At 40.0% G+C, this 15,732-nt stretch overlaps 1 protein-coding gene across 1 annotated transcript in view; it reads right to left on the bottom strand.

Moving 5' to 3' along the window:
* The window catches only part of CUBN (cubilin), a 263,097-nt gene extending 261,165 nt beyond the window's left edge, over nucleotides 1-1,932 (bottom strand). Inside the window, exons 1-3 of the mRNA XM_040248967.1 lie at nucleotides 1,804-1,932; nucleotides 1,274-1,403; nucleotides 253-348 (exon numbers count right to left, since the gene is read on the bottom strand). Coding sequence (XP_040104901.1) covers nucleotides 253-348; nucleotides 1,274-1,403; nucleotides 1,804-1,916 — 339 coding nt within the window. The 5' untranslated portion in view covers nucleotides 1,917-1,932. The remainder of the gene's footprint in view (nucleotides 1-252; nucleotides 349-1,273; nucleotides 1,404-1,803) is intronic.
* Between the last annotated feature and the right edge of the window lie 13,800 nt (nucleotides 1,933-15,732).

The raw sequence follows: 15,732 nt of genomic DNA, 5'->3' as shown, positions 1-15,732 counted from the left end.
ATAAGGAGGTGGCTATCAGAACGTGAGCAGAGCCAACTTATGCCACAAGCTCTTGTCACAGGATTTCCAACCTCTGCCCATCACACCTCTACATCCTCCATTAGGGCTGGGTCATTTAACCAAAAAGTCCATAATTATAACACTACATTTTTAAGGAGGATACAAAATTGGTATATCTTCTGCAAAATGATTACTTACAAAGCTGAATTAAGGAGAACCCATTTGTCCCAAGGATGTGCATGTCAGACTTACCTTGGAATCAAGCTGATGGATTTGATTAGAAATATTTTGAGGCAGACCAACTGTACTTCTTTTTAAGTTTGTAATATCATCTTTGTTTTTCTGGATCTGATTTTTTAAAAAAAAAAAAGGAGAAGAAAACAAAGGGAGAAGAGAAGGAGGAAGAGAATGCTAGTGAAAAAATTATGTATATAAGAATAAAATGTTTAAATTTGGGTAGTCTATTTCAAGCCCTAAGACCTTGCCATTATTATTTAAAAAAAAAAAACAGAACAATGCCATGTATAATAAACATCAGACTAAAATAGCCATGGCATAATTCCATTTACCCTTTCAGTAGTAAGATATCAAGGAATTTTCTGTTTGCATTTTTTTCCCATAATAACAGTTTAGAATGCTTTTTAAGAGGTCTGACTTGGAAGGAGACTGTTTGGGTTTTAAATCTTGGCTCAGTCATTTAATGTATGTCCTTGGATACATTGCTGAGCTGCTGTAGGGAGGATTCCTCTATCTCCCTTACAGATGGGGTAGCGATAAAGTCTACCTCATAGGCAGCCATGAGGGTTAGATGAGATAATACACAGAAAGTGCTGAGCACAGCGCAGAGTCCATAATGAGCTCTAAACGCTAGCTCCTAGCGTGATGATCGACAGACCTGTATGACGTGACAAACAATGAGCACTGAAAACAGTCAGTGAGGCGGGAGAGGATAACTGGCCAATTCTCTTCTGTAGCAAAAATAAACTGATCGCATCTACATCTCTCTGTGGTCCCCCTCCATCCTTGGTCCCCTTGTGAAGCAGCCCCAGTATCACCCTCTGCACCTTCCCTGGGCTGGAGTACATAAGTCCACACAGTGAGCCACTTCCTGCTAGCACTATGTCCCGTACCTATCATTAACCCCAGGGCATTGTTTCCTACATGGAGTTGTTTCACCTCAATCATGTTCCCTGTGCTCAAGAAAGTACAGATTAACCTAGGCCTTTTCAGTATGGATAAACAAAACTACTTCAATATGTTTCCAGTGTATTACCTGATGGAAACACTCGCCGACATCCTCATCATTTAATTTAATTCTCCCCAGGGATCCAGTTCTAAATTCAATGTTTTGGGCTGATCCAGTAAGAAACACCAAGTTTCCCCTCTCTGCAGTCATTCGAGGCCTACATAATCCAAGCCAGAGAATGCATCAGTAATTATCACATGCAATTTTTTTAAGTCTAGAAAACAAAGTTTCTCACTCAATAGCTATGGACTGCTTACACCTTTGCTTTGTGGTCATCTCAGCTGAATTCTCCCTGCTCACTTGTCATTTCTTTCTTTGCAAATTTCCTGGATATGCCTCCTAGTAACTGCATCCTTGACTAATTTGCCAAGTGATAAATGAAGAGTTTGTGTATAAAAAGGTACTTCCAAACATCAACTCAACTGTTTTTCCCTATTTGTTTTTCATATCACTTTTTTTCTTTAGAAAAATTATACCTTTGCTTATCTGGTTATTTGTGAAAACTGATGAGGAACTACCCAAGTCCATCAGCAGAAATGATCCATGTGTGTACTTACTGTTGGAGGTCAATATTTCTTTTTTGTCTCTGCAGCGCAAGTCCTCCATCTTCACTGTATGATGCAGCAAACGTCAATAAAATAACCAAACTCCCAAGAAAAAGTGAGGACATGTTCCTCACCAGCCTCCTGGGTCGTCAGGAAGGAGGGAGGCTGCTCTCCCAGCCAGCGTGGGAGTCCGGAGAACCAAGCCTGGCAGCTGTACTTTGACTTGTGGATTGTCCTACACTTTTCAGTCCTTTCTTCTTTGCCCTGGAAGATTACGTTATTTTTTTCTTCCTGAGGGATGTAAATGATCTTAGATCTTCAATACTCTTCAACTTGTGAGAGGTCAAAATCTACCTCTAAGTGATGCACAACTTAATCATTACCTATCTGACCTTTGAAACAGTAGCAAATGGCTTTGGAAACATCCACTAAAACTCTCCTTGCTTAAGAAGTAACTGGCTTTCAACAAATGCTATTGGGAACTATTGGATATCCACATGTAAAAGAATGAAGCTGGACCCAGACTTTACATTATATAGAAAAAAATAATACAAAATGAATCAAATACCTACCTAAATATAAGAGCTAAAACCATAACATTCTTAGGAAAAAACATAGGGGAAAATCTTCATTATTTTGGATTCTACAATGATTTCTTAGATATGACACCAAAAGTAGAAACAACAAAAGAGAAAAAAAATTGGTATGTGGGACTATTTCAAAATGAAAGACTTTTATATATTAAGAGACACTATCGATCATGAAAAGGCAACTTAAAAATGTGAAAACTTTGCAAATCATATATATGATTAAGAGGTCAATATGCAGAATACAGAGAATCCCACAACTTAACAGCACAAAATAAGTAACCCTATTAAGCAATGGGCAAAGAAAATCAACATTTCTTCTGAAAAGATACACAAATGGCCAAACAGCACATGAAAAGATGGCTCAGTGTCCTTTATCACTAGGGGAATACAAATCAAAACCATAGTGAGATAACATTTCACACTCACAGGATGGCCACTGTCTCACAAAAGCAGAAATAACAAATGCTAGGCAAGAATGTGAAAAAATTAGAACCCTGGTATACTGCTGGTGAGAATGTAAAATGATATAGTCACTATAAAACAGCATGACAGTTCCTCAAAAAATTAAACATAGAATGACCATGCATGTATACTGTCACTTCAGTCACGTCTGACTCTTTGCAACACTATGAACTGTGGCCTGCCAGGCTCCTCTCCAGGCAAGAATACTGGAGTGGGTTGTCATGCCCTCCTCCAGGGAATCTTCCCAACTCAGGGACTGAACCCGAGTCTCTTCTTTCTCCTGCACTGGTAGGCAGGTTTACCGCTAACACCACCTGGGAAGCCCTAGAATGATGATCTAGCAACTCTACTTCTGGCTATAATAATGGAAAACAGGGACCAAAGAGATATTTGTACAACTGTATTAATAGCTGCATTATTTACAACAGCCAAAACATGGAAGCAAGCCAAATGTCCATCCAAATGTTCACTGACAGATCTGAATGGAAAACAGAATGTGATACATATATATAATGGAATATTATTCATCCTTAAAAGGAAGGAAAATCTGACATGCTACAATGTGGATGAATCTTGAAGACATTATGCTAAGTGAAATAAGCCAGTTCAGTTCAGTTCATTTGCTCAGTTGTGTCCGACTCTTTGCGACCCCATGAAGGGCAACATGCCAGGCCTCCCTGTCCATCACCAACTCCTGGAGTTTACTCAAACTCATGTCCATTGAGTTGGTGATGCCATCCAGCCATCTCATCCTGGGTCGTCCCCTTCTCCTCCTGCCCCCAATCCCTCCCAGCATTAGGGTCTTTTCCAATGAGTCAACTCTTCACATGAGGTGGCCAAAGTACTTCACTCATATGAAGAACCTAAAGTAGTAAGATTCATAGAGACAGAAAGTAGATTGGTGGTTTCTAGGGGTGGGGGTAGGGAGAATGGTGAGATATTGCTTAATGGATACAGAGTTTCACTTTGGAAAGATGAAAAAACGTTCTGGAGAGAGATAGTGGTGATGGTTGCACAACAGTGTGAATGTATGTAATGTATATAATGCCACTGAACTTAAAAATTACTCCTTTAAATAATCTCTGCAGCTTGACATTATGGGGAGATGGAACACTGTTTTACACCTATTCTATTCAATCAAAAGAACAAAAATAGCAAAAACAGCTGCAAGTTACTACTTTCTTTAGGTGATGCTGGAGGTCAAATGCTGAGTTCTTTGTTCTTTTGTTATTTAAGAAATGGGTGTCATACAACAATGGTATTTCAAGTTGAATACATTTTTTTTAAGTTAAATTAGTTCAAAGTTTGTTTAAAAGCTTAACAATTTGGTGTAGGGGTGGGGGGAAATCTTGGCTATGAAACAGTTGTCAACTTTAAGAATAGGATAAAATAGGATGTGTTAAAATATTGCAACACAAAGGACCATTCTAACTCTGAACTATGAACATAACTATTTTCATGATTCTGTTTTCTTAAAGGTCACTGCATTCAGCCTATCTTTGAGAGCAATAAAAGATGTCTCCAGCATATTTCAAAAAGAACTTCATTTTTTAACAGAATTTCCTGTTTTACTAATGTGCTTATTAAAACAAAGTCAAGATAATTTCTCTACTCTAAGTCTAGTCATCCATTTCTTAATTGTCTCTCATGCTAGAAAGAAAAGAAATATTCTTTCAAGGTCTGACTGACTTTGGATGATGTGTTAGGGAATTTTATATCCAGTTCACCTGCTCAACTCTAGCTTAGATCAATAGATAAGTCAGACAGTCTGCACATGATGAGTCAGTGGAAACAGTATAAAAATCAATCGTTGTTTCCACAGCATTATCATTCATTCTTTTGGCCTGCCTTATTTAGAATTTCTTCAATAAAAATAAAATAGTTGTAGAATCCATGACCTTTAGACTTAGAAGGTGAATAATCTCCTGTCTCCCTTTCCCAGAGTAAATGCTGTATAAACCTGAAATCCTGTCTTTCATGACTGGCAAAGCTCCCATTTCCTCCGTAAATCAGAATGCATTCCACAAAGATCCTTCACATGCCCTTATTGTATTACCCATTCTACGAAATGACTGGAATGCAAGACGGGATACGTTGCAGATTTTTCTCTCCAAAGTCAGCTCTAGGGAAGCTCACTGGGTTCAGGGTAAGAACATGGGCTTGCAAGTTTATTCATCTGGGTTTAAATGCAGTTCCATCACTGTCTGACCATATGACACTGTTTCTTCATCAGCAAAAAGATAATAATAACAGCACTGAAAGTGTACAAAATATTTAGCATACCTGGTCTCTGGCATATAAATGTCCACTAACTACAAACTGTGATTATCATGTAAATAAATATAACAATTCTCCTTCCTCTTCCACCATGTGAACTTGGGTTTCTTAAAGCAGGAAATGATGCAAGAATCCACAAGCAACTTAAAAAGCTTCACAAGGAAAATCAGGGGTGCCTTATCTCCCCTTTTACAGAAGAGGATTTCAGAACAGGGACATGCATTGAGGACTTTGAGTGAAGAGGGGGATATTTGAACTGCAGCTGGGGATGTGAGGTCAAAGTAAACTGATGTCTGAGAACCAGGCGAAGTGGTGTCAGGAAGCAAGGAAGCACTCCACATGGGTGAGTGGAGGCAACATTAGACTTAAATCCAAGAGTCTCCAAGAGTAGGCAACCCAAAGGGAACAAACTCTTCCCTGAGCCAGAGCTGAGGAAACAAAGAAAGGAAAGGGTTTGCTCTGGGAGCTGCTCTATGCTGGGGAGGAACGTGTGAGAGGACACCTAAGAAAGCCATAAGACACTTTATTGCATTCATTAAAATAAAAGTATTAATTCAAGACACTAATCATATCCATGACTTTTACACATCTTAAGTTTGTCACGAGGTCTGTTGCGTTCTTGGTTTCCAGCCTTTGGCATCTACAGCAAGGTGAATGTCAATGTGTTTTGCTTTGTTGCAGACGTCACACATGGTACATGGACTTAGGGTTATTCCCATTCCTGCATCTCCAAGTGCAGTGTTACTAATCAGTGATTCATGACCTGCTGATTTGTGCTCCCAATCCTGTCCCAGGATGTCATCTTCCAACCTCTCCCTCCTCCCAGCTCCTCAGCAATTCTTACAGTTTTCAGCTCCTTCTCATCCTCTCTTTCCCTCCTTACAAAAAAGAATCAGAATTATCTTCTTTCTTCCTTTACCCTTTCCAAAACATCTTAGTACAACCTCTGCTTCTCATGCACCATCCACTTCACTTTCTTTTTCTATCTGAATACCCATCTCCCCAATGATTTTAGTAATCCCCAACACAACACACTAATGAAATTCATGAATGACTCAATTCACAGAGGAAAATTCTATAGTCATCAAAATTGTACATGAAAGTAAATCCCAGGATACTAGAATTTCACTCGAGGGTAAATGCTGGCTGAGAGGCATCACTGTAATCAAAGCTGATAAGTAAAAGTGAAAGTCACTCAGTAGTGTCTGACTCTTTGGGACCCTATGGACTACACAGTCCATGGAATTCTCCAGGCCAGAATACTGGAGTGGGTAGCTATTTCCTTCCCAAGCGGATCTTTCCAACCCAGGGATTGAACCCAGGTCTCTCACATTGCAGACGGATTCTTTACCACCTGAGCCAACAGGGAAGCCCAAAGCTGATAAGTATCAAAACAAAAACACAACAACAAAAACAATATAGAACAGAATTAACCAAATTAACTCTGCCAGGGAAGGCAATGCAGGCTTCCCAAGAGCCAGTTGAATCTTACAGAATATTTATGAGTTTTCCAGGCAAAGCAGTGGGACTGGGAGTTTTAGACAGAAAAAGGGGCCCATCTAAAGTTTTCCAATTACAAAACAACTAAGTATGGTTACAATGTAAATGCATTTTTAAATGGAAAGGAAGTCAGACCAAGAAGGACCAGAAAATGTCATTTTAATGAGTTTAGATCCTACTTTATTAATAATGGAGAATTATGAGGGTATTTTAGATAGGGGGTCATGTTTGCATTTTATAAACAGCCCTGCAGAGCCAAGTCTAATTCCCAGACTCATTGAGGAAGTTATGATACAACTAAGGTGTGACCTGGGGAGGCCTTGGTGGAAGTGCTGGCAGAGAGCAGGAGACAGTGAGAGAGGTATTTAGGAAACAGGAGCTACAAAAAAATACATATTGGGGCAGTTAAGCAAGAAAAGGGAAGTGACGCTCAGGTTTCTCGCTTGAGAAATTGGCAGAACAGAGGTGTCATGAATTGATTAATAATAATCAGGGGAAGGAGGTTTTGGAGAAAAGATAAGAGTTCAGATTTGGATGCACAGAGATCTGAGGAATAGCTGCCCCTTTCCCCCTGCCCTGCCCTGCCCTGCTGTCACATGGCCATACTTTACAAATGGTTTAGTCATCAGTAGTGGCTGTAGGGAAGATTCAGAGATGGCTGAGACTACAGTCTTGCTACTCAAAAGTGTGGTAAATGGACCCAACACAGACTTTATCCAGGAGCTTCTCAGTTCAGTCACTTAGTCATGTCCAACTTTTTGTGACCCCATGACTACAGCACACCAGGCTTCCCTGTCCATCACCAACTCCCAGAGCTTACTGAAACTCATGTCCATTGAGTTGGTGTTGCCATCCAACCATCTCATCCTCTGTCATCCTCTTCTCCTCCCACCTTCAATCTTTTCCAGCATCAGGGTTTTTTCTAGTTAGTCAGTTCTTTGCATCAGGTGGCCAAAGTTTCAGCTTCAGCATCAGTCCTTCCAATGCATATTCAGGACTGATTGCCTTTAGGATTGACTGGTTGGATCTCCTTGCAGTCCAAGGGACTCGCAAGAGTCTTCTCCAACACCACAGTTCAAAAGCATCAATTCTTCGGTGCTCTGTTTACTTTAGAGCTCAATTCTCACATCCACAAATGACTACTGGAAAAACCAGAGCTTTGACTAGATGAACCTTTGTTGGCAAAATAATGTCTGTTTTTTAATATGCTGTCTAAGTTGGTCATAGCTTTTCTTCCAAGGAGCAAGTGTCTTTTAATTTCATGGCTGCAGTCATCATCTGCAGTGATTTTGGAGCCCCCCAAAATTAAGTCTCTCACTGTTTCCATTGTTTTCCCCTCTATATGCCATGAAGTGATGGGACAAGAGGCCATGATCTTAGTTTTCTGAATGTTGAGTTTTAAGCCAACTTTTTCACTCTCCTTTTTCACTTTCATCAACAGGCTCTTTAGTTCTTCTTCGCTTTTTTCCATAAGGGCAGTGTCATCTGCATATCTGAGTTTATTGCTATTTCTTCCGGCAAACTTGATTCCAGCTTATGCTTCATCCAGCCCAGCATGTTGCATGATGTACTCTGCATATAAAGTTAAATAAGCAGGGTGACAATATACAGCCTTGACATACTCCTTTCCAGATTTGGAACCAGTCTGTTGTTCCATGTCTGGTTCTAACTATTGTTTCTTGACCTGTATACAGATTTCTCAGGAGGCAGGTCAGGCGGTCTGGTATTTATATCTCTTGAAGAATTTTCCACAGTTTGTTGTGAACCACACAGTCAAAGGCTTTGGCATAGTCTATAAAGCAGAACTAGATGTTTTTCTGGAACTCTCTTGCTTTTTCAATGATCCAATGGATGTTGGCTGCCGGGAGCCACCATGGGAGATCCCACCCATGACAAGGTCATGTGGAAGAGAACTGTTAAGCAAGGCTTCAGGACTCAAGGGGCTCCCTAGGCTTTCTCGAGCATCTACCCCCAAAACCAGAATCTGTCTGTTTTACTATTTCATGACTTTCACCAACTCCTCTGACATTAACAGGGGGATATCCCTGACCACCTTTCTCTGGAGAAAATCAATTTAGGGCTATAGCTAATAAGTCTCCTGGACATGAGAGGAATATTTCAAATCAAACCCCCTCTGTTAGCATTCTAGCTTGCTTGGCAAGTATATCCAGACTCTTGCAGCTACACATATGATTATTTACAGCCTCCCAACTGTGAGAGGCATGGAAAGCCTAAAACATAGAGCCTTTCAAAGAGTTAAAAGTTATTAGAGTAGTGCTGGTGTAGGATTTCATTATTGGGCCAATGCTTGTTTCTAAGTTCCCATATCTCTTATCCACTGTGCACCTGGGAATGCATTAGTTAACATAGTAAGAATGTAAAAAAAAAAAAAAACAAGTATAGCCTTGAAATTAACCACATCAGACCTTTGAGCTAATTGGTTCTTTCTTGTAACTCACTGCACCTTTGCTCTGTGAAAAATGTAACTCTGTTTAGCATTTTCTGAGGCTGACATAGATTCGAAATATAAAGAAAAAACAGTTTGAGGGAAAATAACTTTTCTGGTTGAGCAGCCTTTATCAAAAGAGGGTCATAAAGTGTTCACAGGCCTCCAAGGCCAGAAGATACTGTACACATCATTTGTGGGAAAGGTATGTAAAAAAAAATCCTGGTTTTGATAAGGGCAAAACTGCTGGAATGCTTGGGCTGACTCTGTATAACCTTGTATCTTTCATTTCCCTTTATGTATAAGGCAAGGTATAAAAGTACCTTTTAAAAATAAAGCTATGGGGCCTCGCTCACCAAAGCAGCTTGGTCTCCCCGTGTCAATCATTCTCTCTCTCTCCCTCTCCCTCTCTTTTTCAGGCTGATCCCTTGGAGCATAGAGGCTCCCTGCATTCACTTATTTGCCTGGGTTTCTAAGACCTGAATGGGAAGATGTTCTGTGTCCTCACTTCCTTGGGAGACCAGGAGGGCATCTGTGGCCTCTGTGAACAGGGCAAACTTCTTGTCTCAGAGTTTTATTGGCTTTCTATGTAAACCAAGGAATATCAGCCTCTCTCTCCTCTATTTTCTTATCTTCAACATTCTTTCCTTATCTCTCTCTAAACCAATCGCCGACCCATTTCTCCTTTGGGTTTCCCTGGATCCTGTGGGGCTGGATCCTGGCAGTTGGCAATATGATCTCTGGTTCCTCTGCCTTTTCTAAAACCAGCTTGAACATCTGGAAGTTCACAGTTCACGTACTATTGAATCCTGGCTTGGAGAATTTTGAGTATTACTTTGCTAGTGTGAGATGACTGCAACTGTGTGGTAGTATGAATATTCTTTGGCATTGCCTTTTTTTTGGGATTGGAATGAAAACTGAACTTTTCCAATCCTGTGGCCACTGCTGAGTTTTCCAAATTTGCTGGCATATTGAGTGCAGCACTTTTACAGCATCATCTTTTAGGAACTGAAATACTCAACTGGAATTCCATCACCTCTGCTAGCTTTGTTTGTAGTGATGCTTCATAAGGCCCACTTGACTTCGCATTCCAGGATGTCTGGCTCTAGGTGAGTTATGACCTATCATGGTTATCTGGGTCATGATCTTTTTTATATAGTTCTTCTGTGTATTTTTGCCACCTCTTCTTAATATCTTCCACAGAAGGCAATGGCACCCCACTCCAGTACTCCTGCCTGGAAAATCCCATAGATGGAGGAGCCTGGTAGGCTGCAGTCCATGGGTTTGCTATGAGTTGGACACAACTGAGCAAAATCACTTTCACTTTTCGCTTTCATGCATTGGAGGAGGAAATGGCAACCCATTCCAGTATTCTTGCCTGAAGAATCCCAGGGATGGGGGAGCCTGGTGGGCTGCTGTCTATGGAGTCACACAGAGTTAGACATGACTGAAGTGACTTAGCAGCAGCAGCAGCTTAATATCTTCTGCTTCTGTTAGGCCCATATCATTTCTGTCTTTATTGTGCCCATCTTTGCATGAAATGTTCCCTTGGTATCTTTAATTTTCTTGAAGAGATCTCTAGTCTTTCCCATTTTATTGTTTTCCTCTATTTCTTTGCACTGATCACTGAGGAAGGCTTTCTTGCCTCTCCTTGCTATTCTTTGGAACTTTGCATTCAAATGGGTATATATTTCCTTTTCTCCTTTGCCTTTTGCTTCTCTTCTTTTCTCAGCTATTTGTAACACCTCTCAGACAAGCATTTTGCCTTTTTGCATTTCTTTTTCTTGGGTATGGTCTTGATCCCTATTTCCTGTAGTGTCACAAATCTCCATCCATAGTTCTTCAGGCACTGTGTGTATCAGATCTAATCCCTTGAATCTGTTTGTCACTTCCACTGTATAATCATAAGGGATTTGGTTTAGGTCATACCTGAATGGCCTGGTGTTTTTCCCTAATTTCTTCAATTTAAGACCACCTTCCCCTAAACAAGATAGTGGAGTAGAAGGATGTGTGCTCTTCTTCTCCTGTGAGCACTCCAAAATTACAACTTGATGCTGAACAACTGTCGACAGGAGAATGTTGGATTCCAACAAAAACAGATGCCCCATGTCCAAGGGCAAAGGATAAGTCCCACCAAGACGGTAGCCAGGGTGAAATCATGTTTAGAATCAAACCCATACCTGCCAGAGATGTTTGGAGGGCTTAAATAAAACTTTGTGTGCACCAGGAGACCCCACAGAGACTAAGTCAGACCTGCTTTTGAGTGTCTGAGTGTCTTCTGCAGAGGTACGGGTCAGCAGTGCCTGCCACAGGGCCAGGGGCTCTGGGAGCAGCAGACCTGGGTATGACAAAAGCCCTCTTGGAGGAGGTTGCCATTAACCCCACCATAGGGCTGCCAGAACTTACACAGGACTTGGGAAAGAGACTCTTAGAGAGCACAAACAAAACCTTATGTGCACCAGGACTCAGGAGAAAGGAGCAATGACCCCAAAAGAGACTGACCCAGACTTGCCCATGACTGTCCAGGAGTCTCCAACAGAGGCATGGGTTGGTGGTGGTCTGCTTCAGAGTCAGGGGCACTGAGCGTGCACAGCAGTGCATGCATGGGACCTTTTGAAGGAGGTCACCATTATCATCCTTCCCTCCATCATAGTTTGGCCTCAGGTCAAACAACAGGAGGGAACACAGCCCAGCCCATCAACAGAAAGTTGGATTGAAGATTTACTGAGTATGGCCTTGCTCACCAGAGCAAGACACAGTTTCCCCCTCAGTCAGTCTCTCCCATCAGGATGCTACCATAAGCCTCTTATCCTTATCCATCAGAGGGCAGACAATGAAAACCACAATCACAGAAAACTAATCAAGCTGATCACATGGACCACAGTCTTGTCTACCTCAACGAAACTTTGAGCCATGCCTTGTGGGGCCACCCAAGACCGATGGGTCATGGTGGAGAGTTATGACAAAATGTGGTCCACTGGAGAAGCCAATGGCAAACCACTTCAGTATTCTTGCCTTGAGAACAGTATGGAAAGGCAAAAAGATAGGAAACTGAAAGATGAACTCCCAGGTTGGTAGGTCCCCAATATGCTACTGGAGAGCAGTGGAGAAATAACTCCAGAAAGAATGAGACAGAGCCAAAGCAAAAACAACACCCAGTTGTGGAAGTGACTGGTGATGGAAGTAAAGTCCAATGCTGTAAAGAGCAATATTGCATAGGAACCTGGAATGTTAGGTCTGTGAATCAAGGTAAATTGGAAATGGTCAAACAGGAGGAAGAATGAACATCAATATTTTAGGAATCAATGAACTAAAATGGATTGGAATGAGTGAATTTAACTCAGATGACCATTATATCTACAATTGTGGGCAAGAATCCCTTAGAAAAAATGGAGTAGCCCTCATAGTCAATAAAAGTCTGAAATGCAGTACTTGGATGAAATCTCAAAAATGACAGAATGATCTCTGTTCATTTCCAAGGCAAACCATTCAATATCACAGTAATTCAAGTCTATGCCCCAACCACTAATGCTGAAGAAGCTGAAGTTAAACAGTTCTATGAAGACCTACAAGGCCTTCTAGAACTAAAACCCTCAAAAGATGTCATTTTCATCATAGGGGACTGGAATGCAAAGGTAGGAAGTCAAGAGATACCTGATAACAGGAAAATTTGGCCTTGGAGTACAAAACGAAGCAGGGCAAAGACTAACAGGGTTTTGCCAAGAGAATGCACTGGTCATAACAAACACCCTCTTCCAAAAACACAAGAGAAGACTCTACACATGGACATCACCAGATGGTCAATACCAAAGTCAGACTGATTATATTCTTTGCAGCCAAAGATGGAGAAGCTCCATACAGTCAGCAAAAATAAGACCAGGAGCTGACTGTGGCTCAGATCATGAATTCCTTATTGCCAAATTCAGGAGCATGTCAGAAATACAAAAATCTTCAGTTCAACCTCAGATGTACTGAATCTAAATCTGCATTTTACAAAGACCCTCCCTTCCTGACCCAGGGAGTGAAGGCACCTTAATAAAAGAAGAGAGGCACATGGTCTCCACAAGTGCCTCTCTATCTCTATTCTTAGATTGATCTTCTAACTTTCCATAACTTCCTTTTCTGTTTTCTGTTTCTTTATCTTCTTTTGTTCTACTTTCTGAGAAATTCTTTGCTATTTATCTTTTAAAATGTGTATTGAGTTTAAAAAAAATTTTGGCAACATATTTTTAATTTCAAAAACTTTCTCATTCTTCTTTTGTGTTGTAATATCTCCTATTACTCTAAAAACAGCTGCTATTTGAAGTTTTATTCTGCTTACTGCATAGTCTTGATTTCTCCACGTTCTTTTTCTGTTTGCTTGTTTAGATCTATTTAATCTCAGAGGCTTTCCTCAAATATTTATTGATCCTTTTGCACTCATTTAAATTTAAAAATAAGACATGAAAGAGTGGATGATAAGCTTTGTGTGATGGTCAGTGTTCATAACTAGTAGACTTTATCATGGGGTGGTTGAATGGCAAGCTGACAATTTCATTGTGGAATACCAAATGTCAATTTTTGAAGATTTTTTTTTCCCCAGGGACATATAATTCTTCAGAAAAAAACCACAAAAACTCCAGTTTTCTACCTGGGTAAGGAAAGTTCGCTGGAAATTTTACTGATTAGTGTGCAGATTTTATTTAGTCCCTTGTTTTCCATCTTTTTTCCCAAATGCTTGAAAAGCAGCTCAATTCTATATTAATATAATTCTTGTAAGTTATTTTATATATCAAGATTTATTTTTCATTCCTATTCATTTCATCTAAATTTCATTGTTTTATAGTTTTAATAAGCATTTATTGCAAATATGACAGCCTCAATAATGAGGGAAATTCAAAGCAGAAGTCGTGACTTTCTCAAGCTTGCAATAAAAACACATGTATAAATCTAGACCACTGTAATAAAGCAATGTTATAAAGAAGGGTGAGACAACATGGAATAACATACTAGTATGCTTTTAGGAAAACAGCATGAACCAATCTGAAAAAGAGGTCCTAAACCCAGTCTGGGCAGACTGTAGATACAGTGGTTCTAGAAACCAAGGAGGGTCATTTTAGGGACAGGTGGTTGGGTAAATGTGGGGGCATTGATTAAGGGCCTTAAGTGGTGCTTTGAAGAATTGTGATTTAATCTTTTTTATTTAATAGGGAGCTGCTCTTGTATCTTGAGTGAAACAATCCTTATGTAATATTTCTGGCTGGCCGGCTAAACTTACCTGGAGGCCTGGATGAATGTAGGAGTCACAGAATAGAGAGAGAAGATTAAAAGAAAAAGGTGCTTGGGAGGAAGACGGGCAAGAGTCTCACACCCTGTACTCCAGCGCCCATCTCATTTCATAGCTTCAGCCTGGCTTTGGTGCTTCTTTGGTTCCTTTCCATTTTAATATCAGTTTAAAACAGAATTAATCTGTTTCAGTCACTAATGGAAACATTTGTGAATATAATGATTTGTCTCAAAGTTTATGACACTTAATTCACTCTTTTTCAGGGAATTCACATTACTTGAAAGGTACATTTACATAGGCCAGTTTTTGTGATGTTCTTCAAATGGTTTGAACAATTTACTATTGTTCCAATTGTCTATTCATGTTCCATGAAAGATTACATAAAATAATTATGGAAATTGATGCAAGTTTAAAACTATTCATTTACTCATTTCATGAAAAATGCATTACCTCCCAGGAAATTACCAAATTCACTGCTACAACGAACTGACCTTTCTGAATGCCATGTGGTCTTAGAGAACACAACCTAGACATTTGTTCTCCAGGCTCATTACTACAATGATTGCAATTATCCTTGATTGAATGAAAAAAAAAATTTTTTTTTTTAAAGAATGATGAGTTAATCATTACCATTTGAATAATTCAGGTTTGGCAGAGTTTTTCCTGAAAAGGGAGATTTTATTACTGATTATTGAGAATTTGGAGGAACCTTTTGCTTTTTTTGTTTTATACTTTTTATAACTACAATCATCCTTAAATAAAAAGAGAAGATGTAACCAGATGGAAATTTGTATCCAGAGGGAGACCGGTAACAGAGCTTCACATAAGGAACAGAGGGTCCTAATGCACACATACAGACACATACACATAGGGGCTGTATATTAACACAAACTAATGTCACATGTTCTAAAAAACAAAATACGTACTGGGGAGTCTTGTGCCATTGTGAGACATGGACTGTTAAGGATAGGACACACAGCAGAGAAAACATACAGTGCTGGAATTAATGGCTCCAAAAGCCAGTGGGGAAACACAACACAGTTGTCTCTACCTCCCACTGCTCTGGACACAGGACTTCAGCACTTCTGCTGGATTCATCTGAGCTTGATTCTGTGAAGGTGTGAAGGTGTGAATTTGTGCAGTGGAGATTATCTTTGATGAGGACCATGCGGAAACCCTCCTGACATCCCCTTCCAAGGCAACCTATAAAGAACAAATAAGTTTTCTACATGGTGACTCCCAAAATTCTCTGAAAAAGCCACTGAAGTGAAAGATTTAGACAGCTTTAATATTGTAATCAAATACCAGATTGTATTAACATGTCATGTGAGTGACTGTAGCAATGTAGGTGGTAAGTAGTTGCTATGCTAATCTTTTGAAAAGGGGGAAGTGTATTTTTA

This window comes from Oryx dammah, unplaced genomic scaffold (genome assembly GCF_014754425.2).
Source record: "Oryx dammah isolate SB20612 unplaced genomic scaffold, SCBI_Odam_1.1 HiC_scaffold_10, whole genome shotgun sequence".
Classification (NCBI taxonomy): Eukaryota; Metazoa; Chordata; class Mammalia; order Artiodactyla; family Bovidae; genus Oryx; species Oryx dammah.
Note: the sequence above shows the minus strand (reverse complement) of the source record. Positions and strands in the feature narration are given on the sequence as shown.